At 44.5% G+C, this 22,550-nt stretch overlaps 1 protein-coding gene across 1 annotated transcript in view; it reads right to left on the bottom strand.

The window, feature by feature from the left end:
- Nucleotides 1–22,550, bottom strand: part of IMPG1 (interphotoreceptor matrix proteoglycan 1) — a gene marked incomplete at its 5' end in the record, with an annotated part of 140,878 nt that overhangs the window by 16,225 nt on the left and 102,103 nt on the right. Inside the window, 4 exon segments of the mRNA XM_084754326.1 lie at nt 18,533–18,752; nt 21,700–21,852; nt 22,079–22,086; nt 22,089–22,499. Of these exon segments, the coding sequence (XP_084610452.1) occupies nt 18,533–18,752; nt 21,700–21,852; nt 22,079–22,086; nt 22,089–22,499 (792 nt within the window).

Here is a 22,550-nt window from a genome sequence, read left to right as displayed (position 1 = left end):
CTGCTGGCCTCTGAGGGTTTTGCACAAACCATGTGTAGACACATATATACACATAATTAAAATAAAAATAAGATCTTAAAAAAAATAATTTTCCTGTGAATTATAAAAGATGGTCTTATTCATGCACACACACAAAGATGCCTGCAGCCCTCAAAGACTGGCAATCAGGTTGATTCTGGGGAGGAAAAGCCACAGATATGGTAGAAAAGATTAGCTTCACGACAATTGAAAGTTAGTAGAACTAAGGCGTGTGTGTGTGTGTGTGTGTGTGTGTGTGTGTGTGTGTGTGTGTGTGTGTGCAGGTGCCATGGCACATGTGTAGAGGTCAGAGGATAACCTTTGGGAACCTTCTCCTTTCACCATATGAGTTCTGGGAATCACATGTCTGTAGGCTTGGCAGCAAACATCTTATCCACTGAGCCATCTCACTGGCCTCGTGGAACTTGCTGAAGCAAGGCTTTCTTTATGTGGTTCTCTTTCTTTGTTGCATCCTAGAGACATTTCTCTTTAGAATGATGCATTTACTCATAGATAGGCCACATGACTATTTGTCTCTTCCTTAACTCAACTGTGGACATTTGCACACACAAAAAATATATGGATAGGTAGCAACACCTAAAACTCATTCAAGATTGCCTCCATGGCTTTAAAAGAGGACAAGGAGAACCAAGATCAACATCAGACTACAAAGATAAAAGAGATGCCATTTTTATAGGGAACTGTTTTTAAGTCATAATTAAATTGTATGTGGAGTTGAGGGAGTAAAGTTCTCACAAATTCCTTTATAGACCGATTGTCCCATAATTGCTTTTAGCTTCTTAGATTTAAATGTCTTTAAAATAGATTATGCTTTTCTTTATGAAGAAGGTCTTACGCTGAAGACCAGACTGCTTTAGAACTCACTGTGTAGCCTAGAATGCCTCTAAGAGGCCACCATGCCTTGCTACTGAGATTCTTTTCCTGTTGGCTGTGGAAAGGAGTTTGTTAAGAGCATCCACCACAGCCAACAGATGCTTAGTATGGTTTGGGTTATCCTCTGGGCCTTCATATAATTCCTTGATGGCAGAATGACTTAATATTCTATCCTTCCGAGTGTAGATAGTTCTTCTGTGGAATACATGATAATCTCTCAGCAGAGGCAGCCCAGGACACCTGACATCTGTGACGTGAGAGTGTCAGTAGATGCAAGTTAACAGCCAATGGGCAGGTTCAGATGCATCAAGACACCTGGGGGATTTGACCAAGTGTTTAAAACACCACGTGGATTCTCACCATGGGCAGATAACACTCATGACATTGTTTAAGAACATGTTCTGGAAATGTCCCCAGGGATCATGACCTAGAACCTCTAGCTACCTCAGGAGTGGAAGCTCACATTGTCAAGAGCCATTGCCTGGCCAGCACCATACCAAACACTTCGGATACACATCTTCATTAATACTTGCAACATCCTTCCATATATATATATTTACATATACATATATATGGAAAAAGGGAAGGAGGAAAGAGAGAGAATAGCAGATATATATTTTATATTTATTTATATAAACACATAACATTTATATGTTTATATAAAATATTTTTATATATTTGTGTTCATATATTTCATACAAATATTTATACATCTATATCAATATCTATCTATCTATCTATCTATCTATCTATCTATCTATCTATATCTGATATTTCCAGGGTTTCATGGAACTGGCAATGCCCCTGCCTGAGCCTCTTCAGTGCCAGGCTTACAGGTGTGAAGCACTCTGCCTGGCTCTGACACTACTTTCATACTTCAGTTAGCAAGTATGACCCAAGGTCAATGTCCATCTCGATTATAATGTTTGGCTGTCTACATTGTTCTAGTGGTTCAAATACAGGCTTTCCATGACACGTGCTTCAAGGCCACATGGAGCCAAGAAAAGTGAGAGTGGATAGGAGCCCCTTACTTTAGTGCCTCCTTTTACCAGCTGATTCTGGCTTCTGTAAGTAGTTTGTTGAATAAAGGCTCTCCCGCCTAAAAAGAAGCTCACAACGCTGCCATGCTCTGTCATGAGGCAGAACATTTCTTATAGGAAGCTGGAAAGCTCCATTCTCTTTTCATATGTTTAACATGACAGCAAGGAACACAGCCTGAAATGGATGCACTGCTGCGCAGGACTTGGAAATATCAGTATCTTCTGAGGTTTTCGGTATAAGCATATTTTCTGTATCAGTTTCTCTGTTCATCATTCGGTGGTAGCCTGGGCTACTTACTGTGTCCAGTGGGCTGGTGCAGGTGCTCTTTGTGTCTAGATGGGAGCAGAGAACTCAAGATCAAAGGTTCTGTTTTTATCTCGGGTGTGGTTGAGAGCTCTCAGGGGGAGGCCTGTGTGATAGGTGATCCAAGTCTCACGGGGGTGCGGTGGGGTGGGGTGGGGTGGGGCAAGGAAATTAGTTTTCCACTGGGTTTTAGAGTTAGCTCTTTAAAATATGATACAATTGCTGCTATCAGATAGCAGTGGAAACTCTATCCACTTTTGTAGGGGTTACAAAAATCAGTGATGACACCAACAGTGTTTCAGCCCTTTGTTAAGCTGCCATGCTAAGCACAGCAGAATAAGCAGGTGGGCATCTGGACCTTGCCAGAAGGCAGATCCAGTGAGGCGCAGGCCAGGCGGGTGCTTTGCTGGAGGTCAGCACAGATCTCTTGAAAATGGAGCAGGCTTCAGCAGCTCTGCCATTGCTGTCAAGCCCTGGGTGTACAGCGGGCAGTTCTTTCCCAGAATAAATGAGCCTCAGATGGTTGGTGGTAGAATGGAGTGAGAGATCAAGCCAGCCTTTATTCATTAATCAGGCATTTATAAACCTTGGGCAGTGGGGAGGGCTTTGAGGGTGAATGTGTCTGATTCTCTGAGGCTACAGGTGCCAGGATACTTAATCTACGTGTAACAGAACAGTCCTATTATAAGAAGGGAAGACAGTACTTAATTATCCTCTGGGTGGGAGAGAATCTCCAGGACCAGTTAAAAGGTCATTGGTTGAAAGCCAAGACACCAAGACATGGTATTAGCATAGGGTGGGTGTCTCCAGGAATCCCTACTTGATGAACAGGCTTTTTGTTTCTTTTTGTTTTTAAACCAGGAAAGAGTCAGGCCTGTATTCTTCCCTGAGGGCTATGCGATGCTCCTTGAGGGATCTAGGTCCCCCAGATCAGGTGGAGAGGGGACCCCACTAAGAAATGGAGTCCATGGTTCTCAGAGGCTGTCTGGAAATGCCAAACTAAGACCTTCCAGCAAGGCCCTTATAATAATGCATTTCATGGGTTTCCTTATAATATTGCATTTCAAAGGTCCTGAAAAGCTTTCCCAGCCTGCTTGCTGAGGAAGGCACCCCCCAACCAAAGCACCTGAGTGTCCTCTGCTGCCTGAAACACTTTGAAGCATCTTACTGTTCAAGCTTAAATCATTAAGGTTCGTGGGGCTGGAGAGATGGATCAGCTGTTAAGAGCTCCCAGCACCTCGTGGCTCACATGCATCCCACCACTTCAGCTTCATGGGGCCTTCTTCTGACTTCCGTGGGCACCAGGCACGCCTCATGATACACATACATATAATGTAAGCAAATGTTCACACGTTAAACATTTGTAAAAAGCGTAGGAAATTCGTATCTTCATGAAGATCTCAGGCCCCTGCTGGCCCAACACTCTGTTTTTTTTAAGTCTGTTTCTGACCTCAAATGTATTAATATTCTTCAGATCTTAGAGTAAGGTTCTCCTGCCTCCCCTGGCCTCTGAGGATCTTTCATCACCAAGGCCTCCAAAAGTCTGCCACTGCATCCCACAACTTCCAGGACACCCTCACTGCCTTCTTTAGTAGGCTGAGTATTGACTATCTTTCTTTCCCCGGGGTTTATAAAACCTCCACCTTGCACTGTCGTCCTGGCACTCACACACTGGATAGAAAGCAGCACATCTCCTTTGGGCCAGACCCCATGGAGGGTGAGGTGTCAGCTGGGATAAAGTCTGCCTTTACTTGTACCCCATTATTCTGTAGGAGAAATGGACACAACAGGAGGGCAATGTTTAGTAGGGGTTAGGGAGAAGGGTCAACACAGAAAGAAAGGGAGGGGGAGGGAAAATAATACTAAGGATGCCCTACACATCATATACACATTATACACAGACACATATACACATACACATGTACACACACACAGACACAGATACAGACGCATACACACATACACATATACACACACACACATACACAGACACATATACACATACACATATACATACATACACATACACAGACACATAACAGACACATACACATACACATGTACACACACACAGAGATACAGACACATACACACATACACATATACATACACACACATACACAGACACAGACACATACACATATGCATACACATACACAGACACATACACATACACATATACATACATACACATACACATATACATACATACACATACACAGACACATAACAGACACATACACATACACATGTACACACACACAGAGATACAGACACATACACACATACACATATACATACACACACATACACAGACACAGACACAGACACATACACATATGCATACACATACACATACACATGTACACACACATACACACACATATACATACACAGACACATACCATATACACATACACATATACATACCCACACACATACACAGACACAGACACATACAATCAGTTTAAATGAAGTTTCCCTTCTTAGGCTTACAGTGCTTCCCCCAAGAGCCATAGGCTATTTAATAAAAACCCCAGTACCAAGCATGAGAAACCCCTTTTGTTGGTTGTTGGCCAGGGGCGTTCAAGAGGCTCCCTAACAATATGGGCTATTGCTGTTGCTCTTGGTTGCCTCCCAAAAGTTGAAGGTAATCTCTATTGCTGAAGACACCATGCATTTTGAACATGAAATGTGGAGGGCCCAGAGTGGATCTGATCTGAAAACCTCCCCCCCTAAGGACTAGCTTTCACAATACTGCAAGGTTCTGTGGAAGCTTCCAAAGAAGAGATGCAGCCAACTGTTCTACCCAGCTGGGGCATCTATGAACCACAACAGCCAACACGGCAAGATACCCTTAAGGGTGCAAAGTGGCATTCATATCCTGGGGGTAACCAACAGCTATGTAACTGGACTTAAAGCCTGCTTAGAGAGAGAAATCTAGCCAACTGCACCTGGCTAGTGGGGCCAAGGGAGCTTCTACTACCATCACTTTACTAAGTCAGCATAATTCCTAAACACGTCCAAACTATCTTTATATACACAGATAAGTGTATAGAGATACACTTCTTAGCTCTCAAAGAAACCCTCCTCTTTGTAACAGACGGAGACCATTACAGAAATCTGTCTGCATCTGGTCAAAATTCAGAGAACAGCTGATTGTAGTGTGTCCAACCCTACCGGATACATCTACATCACCGATCCTGCACCCGAGGTAAGGAGAACATCTTAGAAAGAGAGGGTAGCAGGGAGCTGGGGAAATGGCTTAGAGGTTAAGAGCACTGGCTGCTCTTCCAGAGGTCCTGAGTTCAATTCCTAGCAACCACATGGTGGCTCACAACCATCTATAATGAGATCTTATGCCTTCTTGTCAGAATACTATCTACATAATAAATAAAACCTAAAAAAAAAGTTTTCAGAAAATGTTCTACCACACAACAGGGACATTTAAAAAATTTTTTATACCCATAAGATGCTCCACCACACAACAAGGACATATGCTCAACCATGTTCATAGAAGCCTTATTCATAATAGCCAGAACCTGGAAACAGCCTAAGTATCCCTAAGTAGAAGAATGGATAAAGAAACTGTGGTACATTTACACTATGGAATACAACTCAGCTATTAAAAACAAGGAATTCCTGAAATCTGTGGACAAATGGATTGAACTAGAAATGATCATAATGAGTGAGTTCACCCAGAAGGAAAAAGAGTCAAATGGTATATACTCACTTATATCTGCATACTAGCCCAAGGGGCATGTGCCATGAATGTCTTCACTTACGAGGAAAGTGGGTCAGAGGGGAGGATATCCTATTGGGACTCTAGGTGAGAGAAACATGGGAGAATGGGGAAATAGAAGGATCCAGAGGGTCGTGGAAACATACAAGAAGAACATTATGATGCACGGATCTGGGCCCAGGGGTCCTACTCAAACTAAGGCACCAGCCAAGGACAATACAGGCAGTAAACTTCAAACCCCTACCCAGATCTAGCCGATGGACAGGACATTCTCCACTGTTGAGTGGAAAGTGAGGTCTGACTTTCATGTGAACTCTGGTGCCCCATTTTTGACCACATCCCCTTGATGGGGAGGCCTGGTAGCACTCAAAGGAAGGACAGCAGGCTACCAAGAAGAGACTTGATACCCTAGATCATATACAGGGGGAGGAGGTCCCCCTCAGTCACAGACATAGGAGAGGGGAGTAGTGGGAAAGTGGGAGGGAAGGAGGAATGGGAGGTTACAAGAGATGGGCTAACAATTGAGATGTAATATGAATAAATTAATAAAAAAATAACTTGGGGAAAAAAAAAAGAGAGGGTAGGAAGATTGTAAGAGACAGTGCCGACCAGGGAATCTGCTGTGAGACTGTAGCTCCTAGAAATGACAGGCAAAATTCACCTCAACAATATGGCTGCTAAACAAGACCTGACACAGACAACGCCAGTACACGTACTAATGTGGAAGGAAGGAAATCCCACGGGGTTCCGCTCACGGTGGGGAGTGGGGGTGGTGGTGGTGGAGTGCAAGGAACTAAGGAATTGCTGAGAGTGGGAGAAAAAGTCTTTCTCAAGGATGAGCCCCTAATTGATTATCTAGTACTAAGTGGTGAGACCTGAAATCGTGTACATAAAAATAGCACTAATCAGACCTAAGAGGCTGTATTTATATATTTAGGCACATGCCCCCTCCCTCCCCCAGTAACAAAGTAAAAAAGGTCATTACTTTGAGAGAGAATAAACGGGTAAGTGGAGGGAGTTGGACAGATGAAGGGAGAAGAGGTAAGAGAAAATGATGTAATTATATATATTTTAATTTTAAAAATTAAAATTAACAAGAAGAAAACATATACAAAGAAAGAAGGAAGGAAGGAGGGAAAGAGGAAAGGAGGGAGGAAAGGAAGGAAGAAAGGAAAAAAGAGGAAGACAGACAGACAGACAGACAGACAGACAGACAGACAGACAGACAAATCAGGCTACCCCTGGGCTGTTCAGGGCCGTTCCCAACAGCTCCCTCCCTCCCCCCCCACCAAAACGGTGAAACTCAGTGCTCACTAGATGGCGCTCAATTGCAAAAGAAGTAGAGAAGTAGCACTGAAGGTGAAGCTGATGAGCCCAAACTGATTTTTGTCTCTTGAAAACCAGCTCCTCAGGGTGGGGAGGGGTGGAAGGATGCAGGGTCGGCAGGCGCGCCACGGCTGCACACGGGCTCCTGGGAAGATGACGGGGTTGTCACTGATCTCGGCTTTCAGCAGAGGCCAGGCTCTGGAATGTGGCACACCACTCCTGGGCCATCTTTTCCTTTCTGGGGTCCGCTACATCTCGGCCTCCCTAGCCCCGGGCCGGGAAAGCAGATTGAGGCCAGGAGATGGGAGCCACCTCCACCTGCCATCTGCACCACTTCAGCCCTCAGTTCTTTCGGGGGTCCACGAAGATAATGATTGTTCTTAAAATCAGGATAATTAAGTCAGTAGACCCAGGGCAATACGAGGTACCAGATCCGTGCATTTTTACATGTAATTCTAGCAGTCCTAATTAATTAGTGCTAATATTCATGAAGGCAAAAGGATGTTGAGTCCGGGAAATCCTAATGAGTCCTCGGGCCTCTGTCTCCTTGTCAAAGCTTTGGGGGTTCAGCGGTTAGAAACGTGAATAAGCCTCTCAAGGTAGGACAGACACACAGCAGCGCTCCCACCTCCTCACACAGTGTCTTGGGGACACTGTGGGGCAGTCTGTACCTTCAGAGGGCATGGATCCCTGCAGCCTTTTTGGATTGCAGTGGGAGACCCTTGAAGTAGGAGAGGCTGGGAAAGCCCGTTCTCAGGCCTGACTGACCTTCTGTGACTTCCTTGCTTTAGGGGCTGGCGGGGTACGGGGGTGGGGGCTTGGGCAGGTGAAGGGGGGAGGGGTGTCTTTTAGGAAGCACCCTCAGATGGTTGGTGTGTGGAAGGGAGGGATGGCACAAATTTAAACTGATGTGGCTGAGTTATATCTGGCAAAACAGACTGCATTGGGGGGGCGGGGAGGGTCCAACCGAAAAAAGGTGGAACATTATCTCAGGAGGCAAGGGGCCTGCAGTGTGACCCCAGGAACAGGGTCAAGGGCACAAGAGGTAAACAGAGAGTTCCCTATAGTATACTAGGTGATATTGCAAAGTTTAGGAGTTCGGTTCCCGAGAGCAAAAACTTTTTCTCCCAATGTAAAATTATAGCACAATACTATAGGACATTTCATTTGGAGAAATGCAGACTTTAGTAGAATTCACTTAGGGGTAGATTGCGGTGTGGTCAGTCGAAGGCTATACCAGAGTCTTTATAGAGTAGGGTACAGCCAAAGGATTCATAGAGCCCTGACTTTGGACCCCAGCTACTACAGCAATTGAGCATTTTGTGACGGATTCTTATTATCCGTAATCCCCCACCCCCACACAGTTTCTCCAATAACTAAAGGGGTGCCTATTTTGTGTATTTGTTAACATTTATATGATAGTGCCAAATTAGTACTTGTGATTATTACTGGTTTTATTGTCTTAACTGTGATGAGTGACATCTACCTCCTCCTCCGTAGTGACTACTAAATGCATTTTACTGTGAGGGTGAGTTTGTTGATCCCTGTTTTAGCTGAAAGCATCTTGGATGGCAGCCTGTAATTAATTCCGACATTTGCCATGTGCCAGCCCCGAGGTCTGCCTTTGTGTGAGACGCCTTCTTAGGAATTCCAGGGAAGAAGTTACGTGTGCTTTTGCGTTCTTGAGCTCTTGAACAGGCACAGCCCACTTGTGTAAAAAGCCCTACACGCTTCTGAGGAATTTTCATAGCTGAGGAAATGAAAGACGACTCTCGTTGCTGGAGATGCTGCCAGAACACCCAGCAAACTGTGATTTATTTTGCTTTTCAGTTTATAAATCACAGAAACATCTAACACTGGTTTATACTTTCATATCACAGATCCATTTATTTGGGAGTTCTCAGAAAGGAAACAGCAAGCCAAACACAGTCATAGTGTAGTGTTAGCCGTGCAGTTGGTCTAATGGGGGTGCTTCTCTTTCAGAGGATATGAAAGTTCTGATGCTGATTTGAATATGGAGTAATGTGCCCTTGAAAAGCCTGTGAGACTGGAAGAGTTGGGGGATGGAAGGAGAGGTGTGTGTCAGGGCCTCCACAAGGAGACCATCGAGGCTGGCAGATCTGGACCCAGCAGGGCCCCCACAAACTGATGCACCAACCGAGGACTATGCATACAGTAAACCTAGACCTCTTGTTCAGATCTAGCCAACGGGGAAAAACAAACAACAACAACAACAACAACAACAACAACAACAACAACAACAAAAACCCAGATCTAGCCAATGGACAGCTCATTCTCCTCGAGGGAAAGGGAGGGAGAGCGGGACTGCCTCTGACACGATCTCTCGTGCCCATGATTTGATCACTGCCCCTTGACAGAGAGGCCCTGTGGTAACGCAGAGGAATGAGATACGGACCAGGATGAGACCTGATAGGCTGTGGTCAGACTGTGGGGGAGGACGACCCCCACCTGTCAGAGGTCTAGGGTAGGGGAATAGGGAGGAAGGGGGAGGGGCCTAGGGCGGAAGGGGGAGGAAAGGTGGCCGGGCATTACAATCAGGATGTACTGTGAATAAATTATAATATAAGAACAAAAGAAAGAGAATCTTCAGATTGTTGTTTTCCTCACTTAATTTAGACTGGCTCAAACTCACTGTGGGACAGTGCTATGGTCACTTTAGAGGGACGCAGCACAACAGCATGGACTGAGGATGCTCTCATGTTCTTCCAACCTCACTGAAATTTGGCCTTTGGCCTAGCTAAGCCATTAGTCGGCCTTTGGCAGGTCTTTGAAGGATTGCTGACCTGTCCCCTTACCTGCTGACACCGCTGTTGGCATCAAACCATCCCCTCGCTTTCTTCCTGCCTCCCTCTCTCCTTTTTGTAGTGCTGCACTTTAGCCAGGGGCTGAACCGCCTGCTCTTGCTTTGCTGACAATCTCCTTGCCTCATTAGGGTTTCTCACAGCTCTGTTTCTAGATTTCTTTTCCTCACATGATACTCATTGCCCTGGTTCAGCCTAACCTGCTTCCTGGCACCTGCGTACTGCCAGGCTGAACCTCTTTTCTGGCCTCCAGACAACTACCTCAGAGGGAGTGCTCAGTTTCCCTAATTCCCATTTTGAAAGCACTGGACAACACTCCAACTCCATTTTTTTTTAAAAATTTATTTTTATTTTAAAATTTATTTTGAGACAGGGTTTCTCTGTGTAGCCTTGGCTGTCCTGGACTCACTGTGTAGACCAGGTTGGCCTTGAAGTCACAGCAGTCTGCCTGCCTCTGCCTCCTGAGTGCTGGGATTAAAGGTATGTACCATCCACCATACCCGGATTCCAACCATGTTAAAAAACAAAAACAAAAACTTTCCTTCCCTAACCTCAAGGGATCTTACTAATTTTGTCCTTCTTATACTTAAATTAGAAAATCATTTAGTTACGACTGTTTGTAATTATGTATTTTTATTAAATATTTTATAAAATGCAGCATTTTTTGTGAGTGATAAACTTTTTTTTTATTGTACTGAAAGGACAGTTTAATACTTATGCTACAGACATTTTGAATGTTCCAAAATGTTTTACAGTTTAACTCTAAATGACTTTATATATTGGGGGAGTCTAGGCAAGAAAAAAAAAAGTAGGATACCAACATATATTCAAGTATATCTGACAGGGCTGTGAGGTGACCTGGCTTCTCTCACTTCCTGTTCCTTCTAGCCAGAGTCTCCTTTTCTCCCTCTCCTGTACCACAGCTGCTGCCACATTGGAAGAGCAGGAGTACCTGAGTCTACCGTGCATGCCTGCATAACCCTTCCCTCCTCTGCGTGGCTTGGTCACATATGAGGACTCAGCCCTTTTTTACCTGGTGACTACAAATTCAACTCTGTTTCCCGTAACCACGGTAGATTCGATGTTATCTGTGTCTCTGTCTCTCTGTGTCTGTGTGTCTCTCTCTCTATGTCTCTCTGTCTCTCTGTCTCTGTCTCTCTCTCTCTCTCCCTCTGTCTCTCTCTCCTTTATATTTCTACTGTTAATATCCAGATCATGGTTCCTAACAGGTTCTACTAACACTTTTTGTATTTGTCTCTGTTTCTCTTGCCAGGTGTTTAGCTCTTTGAGGGAAGAGATGAAGCTAATTCACCTGTGAGTCTTGAGCTCCTTCATAGTGTCTGACTCCTGGCATGTTATCCACAGCTGTTTCTCAATGTGTGGATGGACAGGAACCCATGTCATGGTTACATTAGCATTTACTTACTATTCTGTAATAGGAAAGAAAAGGGCCAGAGGGTGTAAGAGGTTGCGTAACTGCTGGTGGTTTTCAAAAAAGTATCCAATATTTGGGGATAGAGAGGAAAAGTGAAAGCATGACCTTCAGGACTGTTAGAACAGAGGTATAGGCTGCCAATATCCACCCCGTTAGCTGTCTGCCTTTGTACAAGTTGCAAACTAGGAAGGTTTATTTCTTTACACATCTTTAAATGGTTAGATCTAAATAGTTACATAAGTACTTACATAATATTTTCAATTTTTTTTCCCTTTTGACTTGAGAAGCTTAAAATATTTACTACTTGGCTCCTGTATAGAAAAACTTTGCTGATGTGTGGAAGACAGTCGCTTTGTTTGGCTCACTGTTTACTACTGATTATGGCCTAGGCATTTTACAACTCTGTGAAGTTAGAAGTTAACAGATAGAAAACCATAAAGCTACAGCGCTTGCACTTTCTGGTTTATAGTTACAGTCTTATTTTCACGTTCTCTTTTGTTCTCTGGCTATAGAAAATCTGTTTCTGTGTCCTCTTTCCCCAAGCATCGCCAGCCTAATGATCCCTTAGAAGTTAAATGAAACTTTAGCACTTGTTCCCTATCTGTTTCTATGGCAATTATGGCTTTTATGTTTTGAGGGAGAGGCTCTTGGTACAGGTGGTTTTGGAAGCCAGGAGAAACCTTGGTAGGGTGGGAAAGCCTGGCTGTGTACAGTACTGGCTTATGTATGACTTTTCTCACTAAGATGGTAAGGGAAGGGAAAAGGGGAGAAAGTCAGCAACTCCATGTGGCTATAGAGGCTATAGCTGGCCTGCTAGTGCAGGTTAGACGCATGGGATGGCTTTTCCACTTCCCAAAGATGAGCTCTTGATATTCTTTCCCACAGACAAAGCTAAGTATAACGGTGCTTCCAGTGGCTGCCCTTGCTCTTCCAATTTCCCCCTTTGATTCTCTTTAAAAGAGATTTCCTCAGACAGACTGTACCAACTTCACTGAGCTCCTCTGAATGTTTAAATGATCAAGACTAGAAGCAGAGGTGTTTCCTTTACTTGCCAAAAATGACCCGGAACTATTAGGGTCTTTTTTCTGTCAATGGCTGCAGGCTTCCCTCGCGCTTCACACTCACCAGGACCAACACTCTTATGTGTCATCCCAAGCCTGGTATACCTGAACAGACCACGCAGCAGCTCAGCCAGGCGAACGGGAATTTAAGTCCCACACACAGTTGTCTTCCTTGAGGGTCCAGGGACCTGGAGGCCACACCATCTGCTAGGTAGCAGCAGTTGTGCTTAAGATGAGGACATTGTAATTTGTTTGCCTGTCAGTCACCAGGAGAGTGTCTACACTCAAATACACCACTAAAGGAGAAGACCTGGCTTAGCCAGTCATTCTGTAAAACTAGGGGAAAAAGAGATTGGAAGAAAAATGATTGAAAACTCCTCTGTATACTTCCTTTTTTTCTTTTTTCTTTTTTCCTTTTTTTAATGTTTTATTAATTTATTCTTGTTACATCTCAGTGGTTATCCCATCCCTTGTATCCTCCCATTCTTCCCTCCCTCCCATTCCCCCCCCCCCATTCCCCTCTCCTATGACTGTTCCTGAGGGGGATTTCCTCCCCCTGTATATGCTCATAGGGTATCAAGTCTAAAATGTAGACATTTATATTTCTTCTTTCATCAAAGTGGAAGGAGGGTGGGGATATAACATTGATTAGCATATATGAGGCTTCTACCTCCAGCACTACAAACAATAATAAAAATATTTGTTTTTTTTCCACAAACAGGAGTTCTGATGATATAGTACTTCACTATAACAGTACTGAACTTCTTTTTTTTTTTTTAGAACAATATTTTAGATTTTTATGTGATCAATAAGTTTTATAAAACATACGCATTCCTATAATTTAAAAAAATGCTTTTTTCAAGTAAAAGTGTTGAGTTTTGGGTCTGTTGGAGAGCTACCTCTCTGTTCTATGTTGAAAGAGGCTGAAAACTGTGGCAGGAGGGTGAGTTCCACATGCGAATGAGGGTGGTGCTGGTGTTTTTTCCTCAAACTGTGTTATAGAGGAAGTTTTGGTTTCTTTAAAAATTCAGTTGTGTTATGTAAGCAGATTTTTGTTGTAATCACAAGTGTGCGACTCAGGGCCGCTTCCAGTTTATCCACTGCAGATAATTGTCTCACGGGGGGCGTGGTCTTCTTTGCCAGCTGCAGTCAGCTTCATTTTGAGGACTCTAAGAGGATATAAATATCAGAGCCCAGAGAGAGGAGGAGCGCGCTTCGAGGGACTCTCTGAGAGAAGTGTGTGTGTGTGTGTGTGTGTGTGTGTGTGTGTGTGTGTGTGTATGTGTGTGTGTGTGTGATCGCACTTCAAGGATCCGGTCACAGAAAGAAGAAGGATGCTCCTGGCTGTCCTGATGACTGAGATTGGTATTTCCCCCAAAGAATCTGACAACCCTAACCAGCCAGAACGAAGTCTGAAGAGACCTACATCCTATTTCACCTTTTAATCTTCCTTCTCTCCTACCTAGGATGGGGAGGGGTTGGAAGGAAGGTAGAAGCATTAAGGAACCCCAAATAATACAGTTTAAAAACTGGCACTTATAGTGTGTATCTGATTGCCACTTGCTCTTGGCTCTTTCTCAACAGCCAACATCTCTGTGCTGCTGTCATTTGTAGTGTGGGCCTCTCCAGCCCTGGCCCTTTGCAGCTGTTGCCAGCTGCTCAGTCATAGCCATCAGCCCACTCATTGGCCAGTTCATCAATGTAGAGGGTCAGAGGCCTTTGTCTGGTCCCACACCCCCTCCTGCTCAGGTGGCCGGGTCTCAGTGAGCAAATGTTTAATGTGAATCATAGTAGTCTTCCTTTGGCACCAGTCCAAGCCCACAGGAACTTGCTTAAAGTTGGCTACAAAAAAAATGGCCATTAAAAGGTGCTTTGAACTAAAAAGACGTATTTTTGATGCCAACATAGTTTAAAGATGTTCTTTTGTTCCACAGTTCCTTTGGGCAGGGACTGTCACACATGGCCAGGTCATGTTGGGGTGGATGGATGCTTACTAGATCAGAGATGATGCTCAAGGCCTGGTGAGCCACTCTAAGGCATGCTTTCTGCTTTCCTGTACGCATCTGCCCTTTGCCTGTGTTGGGACCATCTGGGAGCCACAGCTGTGAGCAAGGAAGCCTGCTGGCTCAGGCCTGTCCCCTATGACTGCTCCTGTCTTCTTCCATATGCATTATTGTTGATGAGAAGGAAAACTTTTAAGTGTAGTTTGGAGGAATAGCATCTGCCTGTGCAAAGCACAACGTAACTACAGTCTCCTGTAGATGGGGAGTGTATGCACATTTGATTTACAAAGAAGAAACCACACACTCATTTTTAACACATTTATAAAGCCACCTTTAATTTTCTGATCTTCCTGTTTTCAGAGGCTTTGTCTGGATTCTTGTTAATGTTTTAACAGGCTCACCATAGCCCTTTCCTGGCAGACTTCTAACATTAATTAATTTTTATCCCTTAGTCATTATTTTATCAATTTTCTATGTATTAAAAATAGGTTTTCTGAGAGCAGGGATTGAGAGAATATCCAACTAATGCCTGGCCACACCAAGCAAGAAAGCCAACCCTTGCCATTACTAATGATACTCTCCTGTGCCTGCAAACAGGAAGCTAGCATAGCTGTCCTCTGAGAGGCCCCACCCAGCAACAGATCAAAAACGATGCTGAGACTCACATCTAAACATTGGGTGGAGTGCAAAAAGCCTTGTGGAAGTGTGGGAGGAAGGACAGAAGGACCGGGAAGGAACAGGAGCTCCACAAGAAGACCAAGAGAGTCAGCTAACCTGGGCTAGGGGTGGGGGTTAGGCGTAGGGCTTGCGGAGACTGAAATACTAACCAAGGACCGTGTATGGAGTGGACCTAGGCCCCTACACATATCTACCTGATGGGCAGCTTGGTCTTCATGTGGGTCCCCTAGTAAGGGGAGAAGGGGTTGGTTGTCTCTGACAAGGACTTTCTTGCATGGTCTTCCATCACTTTCCCCTGGTGGGTCCCCTTGCCAGGCCACAGTGGCAGAGGATGGGCTCAATCCTGATGTGACTTGACATGCTGGGATAGGTAGGTGGGGGAGGCTCCCCTTTTCTGAGGGGTAGGGAAGGGGGGATATGGGGAATAGAGAGGGAGCGTGGGACTGGGAGGAGAGGAAGGAAGAGGCTATGATTGGGATGTAAAATGAATAAATAAATAAATTAATTTAAAAAATAGGGTTTTCTATCTCCAGGTATTTAGTAAAGAATAGAGTATGGAGAATTATTTTACCCCAAATCTCAATGTAACAGTCCAGCAACTTCTACAAAATATCTCCTTGTGGATACCTTGAGTGGTTATTCACTCACTCACTCACTCACTCATTCATTTTACTCATTCAGCAATTTTTAACCCATGTTTATTGATGGACCCAGTTAGTGTGTCTGCTTCTCTGGGAGTTTCTGAGCTTCTTCTAGTTAAGACTGAAGAAAGCAGACCGATCACCTCTAGCTCTTTCTCTCTGTCTTCTCCCTATTTATTGCTGCATCTCTCAAGTTGGGGATGTACCTCACAGCACACTGGGAAGCCTGGAGGTATTTTTCTTTCTCTTAGATAGATCAGCATAAACTTGGCTCCAACAGGAACTGCTGCTGTTAGTACCATCTCACGTCTACCAGCTGCCCAGAAGAAAGGCTACAGAGTGCGACTGTTTACAGGGTATTAAGGAAAATTAGTCCAGCTCTAATTACTTCACAAATATCATGCATGCCACACTGACTTTTTAATCACCCTTTGTGGTACCTTGTGCAGATCATAAATTAATAGTTACATTAATTATAACAGTGATGTAACACTAATTGTTAACATTTATTAGGCAACTATAATGTGCCAAGCACTATGCTAAAGACTAAAGATCTTCATGCTCTTAGCATCCTCCCCGCTTCTATTGTGGTACCTGACTGTCCTCTATACCAAACTGCCACCATCTTCACGAGTTTGGCTGTTCCTTGTTTGAAAAAGATAACACAGCTGGCCTCCTTGACTGTTGATGGTCCTTCATAGAAGGATGGATGAGAAGGGTCCCATGGGAGGAAGGCCTGCCATCTCAGTATCCAGACATTCCTACCAATCAGTGGCATGCAATTCTGCCCTAATGGCATATGACCTCAGGTAGGGACTAGAGCAGTTAGGTTGGGTGAGACTTGGGAGAAGGCTCCGTCTACACGGCCATAGGATCGCCCCACCCATATCCTTCACCCATTGCCCCCTTAAGTAAGCTCAACTAACCCAATGGTTTTCCAGACTGAATGTTGGTAGATGTGTACCTCCACTTGTTGGGACCTTAGGAGAAGGGGTAGGCATTGTCTCACCCACGGAAGGAATTTTTTTTTCAAGCATCAACATTTCTCTGTGGAAATTGGACACTGGTCCTTTTACATAGGATACGCATTCAGGATTAGGCCCTCAAGGCCATGGCTATGCTGCACTTCTTCCAAGCATCAGTAATGGCCCTAGCAGAGTCATGGTATGGCATGACTAGCCCCGATAGCTTTGCTAAGGTGCTTACCAATTGGCTCCTACTGTTAACACTCCTGTCCTCAGAGGCACATACTCAGGCTCTCCCCAGCCTTCAACTGGCTTTTCTTTGGACATTTTTTTTAATTGAGTGGGCTGCTGAGAACTACCAGCTGACTGAGGGATGGAGGAAGGCAGAGACCTGGGCTCTCACCTCTCCTGTGTCCCTAGCTCTCCTGTATCTTTCCTGTATTTTGTCATCTAACTGCAAAGAACTGCCTCAGGTCTGGGTACCGTCTGTGGACAGAGGCAGGCAGTCTTGCCCTGTCATATAGGCTGTCTTTGCTTGCTTGACGGGGGTGGGTCTGGAAGTCTTCCTCAGGCTGCTCCAGTTTGGAGGTAACCACTCCCCAGCTCAGCACCTAAGGCTGTGCTGTCTTTTTAATGATGCTGTTTACCAAGGTACTGAGGCAATTTTTGTGGGATTGCTCCAAAGCTTGCTCTGTCAAAGATAAATGTTTCCTACTGAGCATTTTTTGGCTTGCATTTTTGCCCAAGGCCTTTTCTCTCTGTCTTCATAGTTAGTCCACAGAGAGCCAGAGAGAGCATTAAAGATCCACTTCACTAATTCATAGCCAATTAGGAAGCTTTGTTTTGAATCTCACTGGAAGGTCCTTTTGGCAGTGGGATGAGCCCTCCTGTCCTGCACTCCAGGGCATTAAAAACCTTCCCCCAGTTAGAACACAGATTTGAAGTACACAGTAAAAACACCGCACAATTCAGCCTTGGCCCACGACAGTGGTACAGATTCTGCTTTGTGGCTGGAGCTAGGGTTTTGCTGTGCTAGGGGTGTGGAACTGAGAATGGATGTTATTTTCTTTGGTGATTTCTCCAAGTTTGAATTTTGATCAGATATTTTTTGCCTCCTTAGGATTTGGTCTCAGTTTCACTCTGAATTTTGTTATGAAAAAGATGATTCTGATAGTTTATTGAGACCATAGGATCCAGAAGAGGGAGCCTTTGGCTGCTGCAGGGTGTTTTGTTGTTGTTGGTTTTTTTTTTTAAGAAAGTGCTTTTGAATTCTAGCAGAATTTAAACTAGCCTTAGCTTGGGGCTACATTTTAAAAAAGTCTCAGCACAGCAAAAGTTTAGTCCTGAGAGGTAGCTGTGGCTCTCCAACTGTGGGGCTAGAAGTGCGCTTACTCTTTGCTTTTCAATGTAGGAAAACTTGAGCCTTCAGGTCGAAGACCCTCCTTTCTTAATCACAAAGTTCATAGCTTCTAAAAGGTTGTCTTGCTAAGTCTAATTTAATTTTTTTTTTTTTTTTTTGCACCTGGACAGTTGCACAGCATGCTTGAACACAAAACAGAACGAGCCACAAGTCCCCTGGGCTTTCTTTGTTGGCTTCACGTACCTGGTTCAGTGTTGAGAGAGAAGCTCTCGATTTCCAGATGGAGGTGCTGAGCGGCAGTGGACCGGAGATCCTCCAGGACGCCGCGCACTGCCTGGGTGAGGTTGTAGGGCACCGCCTTTGCAAACCGCACTTTGCTGTTTACGATCACACTCCCGTTTCTGAAGCTCAGTATTTCCAGTTGTTTAAACCCTGTGAGATTGGATCGTAGATAGGGGACCAGCTGCAAAAAAAAAAAAAAAAGTTTTTTTCCTAACTGTTTTTTTTCCAACCACTGTTGGTTGGTTCTCTTTATGCCCGCTTTCCAATATCTGAGGCATACATTTCATTTCTTCATGGCTGTTTTTGTTGTTGGATGTGAGGACCAGAATGCGACAACCTAGCGATCTATTTGAGTTATTACGTTCATATTTCCACCGTCTGGCTGCATTGAGATAGACGGGCACGGGTTTCTTCATGCCTTGTGAGAACAGATGCTTTTAAAAAATCCCAGGCCAATGCTATCAGCCAAAGAGTGCCACATTACTACAATTTTTTAGTGACTATTCCAAATTGAGTCCAGGATCCAACCAACCTATGTCTGTGTAGATGAAAGTAGTCGATTTGAACTGACTCCTTGAAATAAAAAACCCAAAACCTGCTATGCCTTCACAGCAGGCAGAAGAAAAGTGACAACCAGAACATTCTTACTAGCCGAGTGGCCATCATCAAGCAGTACAGTAATCGGGTGGGACTGCATGCTTATCTTAAGTGTGTGTGTGTGTGTGTGTGTGTGTGTGAGAGAGAGAGAGAGAGAGAGAGAGAGAGGAGCAAAGGTGGGTTCTCAGCAGTTCCGTTCCAAGTACAATTTAGTCATCTCAAAAACATCCTTAGAGCATTGTGTTTCCCTTGTGTTCATACTTGTCTCTGGTGAGCCACAGTTACCCTGAAGGTCACTGTCCAGGAATGTTTGGAGTTCATTCCCTGACTCTCGAAGGGTCCATGAACTGCAGCTGTATAAAATACAGAGGGCATGAAGGTTCAAGCTGTCAGCTTCGAGGCTTGCCTCAGACCCACTTATTTTTTTTTTCCTCTCCCTGTCTTTGTCCCACTAGAATTTTGACCCTGACCTTGTTTCACAAGGTATGTTGGTTAGTCACGTGACCTGGCTACAAACTACAGTTACCTGGGATAAGGGGACCTCAATTGAACAATTGCCTTCATCAGATTGGCCCATTGGCCTGTCTGGGCCTAGCCCACTGCGGACTCTACCACTCCAGGTAGGTGGTCCTGGGTTATACAAGAAGGCAGGCTGAATAAGGCACCCGAGGAACAATCCTGCAGGCAAATACCTCAGCGGCTTCTGCTTCAAGCTCCTGTCTTTAGTTCCTGCCTTGGGAGCCTTCAATGATAGACCGGAACCTGTAACGTGAAGTAAGCCAGTTCTTTCCCAGTTTGATTTGGTAATTATGTTTATCATGGCAATGAAGAGGCAGAGTGGGAGACAGAGTCATCTTGGAAACTAAATGAAATTTTATATCAGAGTTGGCGTTTGTTCACTGTGCTCTGTCCTGTTTCCTTCTATAACTCTATTGAACTCATTCCTGAGTTAGCCCTGTTTGGCCTCGGGTAGGAGTTTTCACCTGTGTACAGACAATTAACTGCCCTGCCTCCCAAGTTAATTCTCAGAATATGATGAAAAATAAAATGACTCATTATAGAGATTCTATTTTTCCAGCCTCTGCGCAGCCAGGTCTGGACCATGTGACCAGCTCCATCACTACCAACTGTGGAGGGGATGCTGCTGCTTTGCCACCTGTTGACAAACTGCTCTTCCTGGATCTCTGTTCTCTCTTCTCACAAGCGAAAACATAGTGTAGCAACCACTCAGCCTTAACGTTGAAAAGGAGGAAACATTCTTAGTGGTGGCAGAGCCACATGTAGGAAAAATGTGGATCTGCAGGGTGACACTTGAATGTATCTGCCCACCTATCAAGAAGAAATAAGCCTGGCGTCTAAGTTCACTCTTCTTATTTTTAACCTTATTTATTTTTGTTTGGTATGCATTGGTGTTTTGCCTGCATATATCTGTGTCAGGGTGTCAGATCCCCTGGAACTGGAGTCACAGGCAGTTGTGAGCTGCCAGGTGGGAACCTCTGGAAGAGCAGCCAGTGCTCTTAACTACAGAGCCATCTCTCCAGCCCCTCACTGTTCTTAATACCTTTGTTATGGCAGCATATAACAAACCGTAATGAAGACACCTGGGTGAGGTTCACTGCAACATTGTTCCTTAAGGTAGTCCCAATACTCATGGTGTGTGTGTGTGTGTGTGTGTGTGTGTGTGTGTGTGTGTGTAGAGCAAGGAGTCTTACTTGAAAAAATGTTCAAGCCATATGATAACTTTACTTATAAGAAGTGTGTATATATATATATATATATATATATGTTCCTGATATTGTCAGAAACCATGTGTGTAATGTGATTTATTTAATCAGACATGACTGTTAAATCCATCACAGAGCTCAATATTTATAACTGTCCACACATTTCTTATTATGCTTGTAGAAACAAAATTAAAATGTGGGTTTCAGGGTGTCTGCTATCAAAATGCGTCCATTGTGAAATTCTTATCACTTTATATGTCAAGGATCAGAGATGGCAGGTCACATGGCCGTTTACAACATCCTAAGAGAGTTGAAAGGGAGCTTATAGAGCTGAGCTCCCCTGCTCTTCCACGCTGGGCACCATGGCTCTGTGCTCTCTCACAACGCAGGGAAAGGTTACTTATACTATGTTTAGATTCCACACCTGGTGGTTCTGACTTGTACTACAGCATTTCTGTATAGAATTAGGGGGGAAAAGAACATATTTAAGGAGAAGCATAAGGAGGGGAATTTAAGGATAACCTTGTTCCCATGAAGCCTGTGACCGTGTCTTCTCTGACTGTCACCATAGAACTCTTTTCCCTGCTTGGGTCCAAATCCCCTCAGAATTCTAGCCAAATGCCTTCTGCCTCAGCACAGCTGCTTCAGAAACTCATCTCCCCCTAACCCGCACTGCTCAAGATGAGTGACGATTATACTATAGTCACAAAGCAACAGCAAAAAACAAAAACAAACAAACAAACAAAACAACAACAACAACAAAAAACCGAGGAGCCATAGCAAGGAAGGTAAGCCATGCTCACTCACCAGGTCTGTGAATCGCTGCTCCAGGGCTCGATACTCCAGAGAGCTCTTGTTGAACAGGTCATGGGAGAAAGGCATGTTAGCAACGCGCAGACTGAAGAACACCACTAGCTCGTGGCCCTTGGTAGCAACGGTCTCCGAGCTGGTGGTGATGTACTGTAATCCTGGGATGGGTGTGGTCTCCGAGCTGGTGGTGATGTACTGTAATCCTGGGATGGGTGTGGTCTCTGAGCTGGTGGTGATGTACTGTAATCCTGGGATGGGTGTGGTCTCTGAGCTGGTGGTGATGTACTGTAATCCTGGGATGGGTGTGGTCTCTGAGCTGGTGGTGATGTACTGTAATCCTGGGATGGGTGTGGTCTCTGAGCTGGTGGTGATGTACTGTAATCCTGGGATGGGTGTGGTCATCTCTAGAAAGTGACCCGAGGCAGAATCATATCCACTCAGTCCTGATGCTTCTGGCAAGGCAGGAGCCTCAGACGCATCCGTTTCATCTCGGTCTCTGATTGTATCTTCGCTGCTTGTAATCAACTCTCTGTCACTGGAAGATGCAGGCCAAGGTGACATTTCTAAAGGTGAATAGCTGATGACAGAGTAATCGCTGGTGGGGACAGTGAGCCTGGGGATGACTGTTCTTTGGCCAGTGGTCATCCAGTGAGCAGAGCTTTGATCATCCAGAGAGAAGAGGCTAGGTGTAAAGGAAGGTAGGTTTTCTGATGGGGAAGTCGAGGCTGCCACAGGTGGAGACAAAGAGCTGTCTTTGGAGAACACGCCTGACGATACTGTTTTCGTTATGTCCAATTATTTCCACCCAAAGAGAAAATGAAAAAAAAAATCAAAGTTAATCAACTTTA

The sequence above is a fragment of the Acomys minous genome, assembly GCF_964271855.1.
Source record: "Acomys minous genome assembly, chromosome: 13".
Lineage (NCBI taxonomy): Eukaryota > Metazoa > Chordata > Mammalia > Rodentia > Muridae > Acomys > Acomys minous.
Note: the sequence above shows the minus strand (reverse complement) of the source record. Positions and strands in the feature narration are given on the sequence as shown.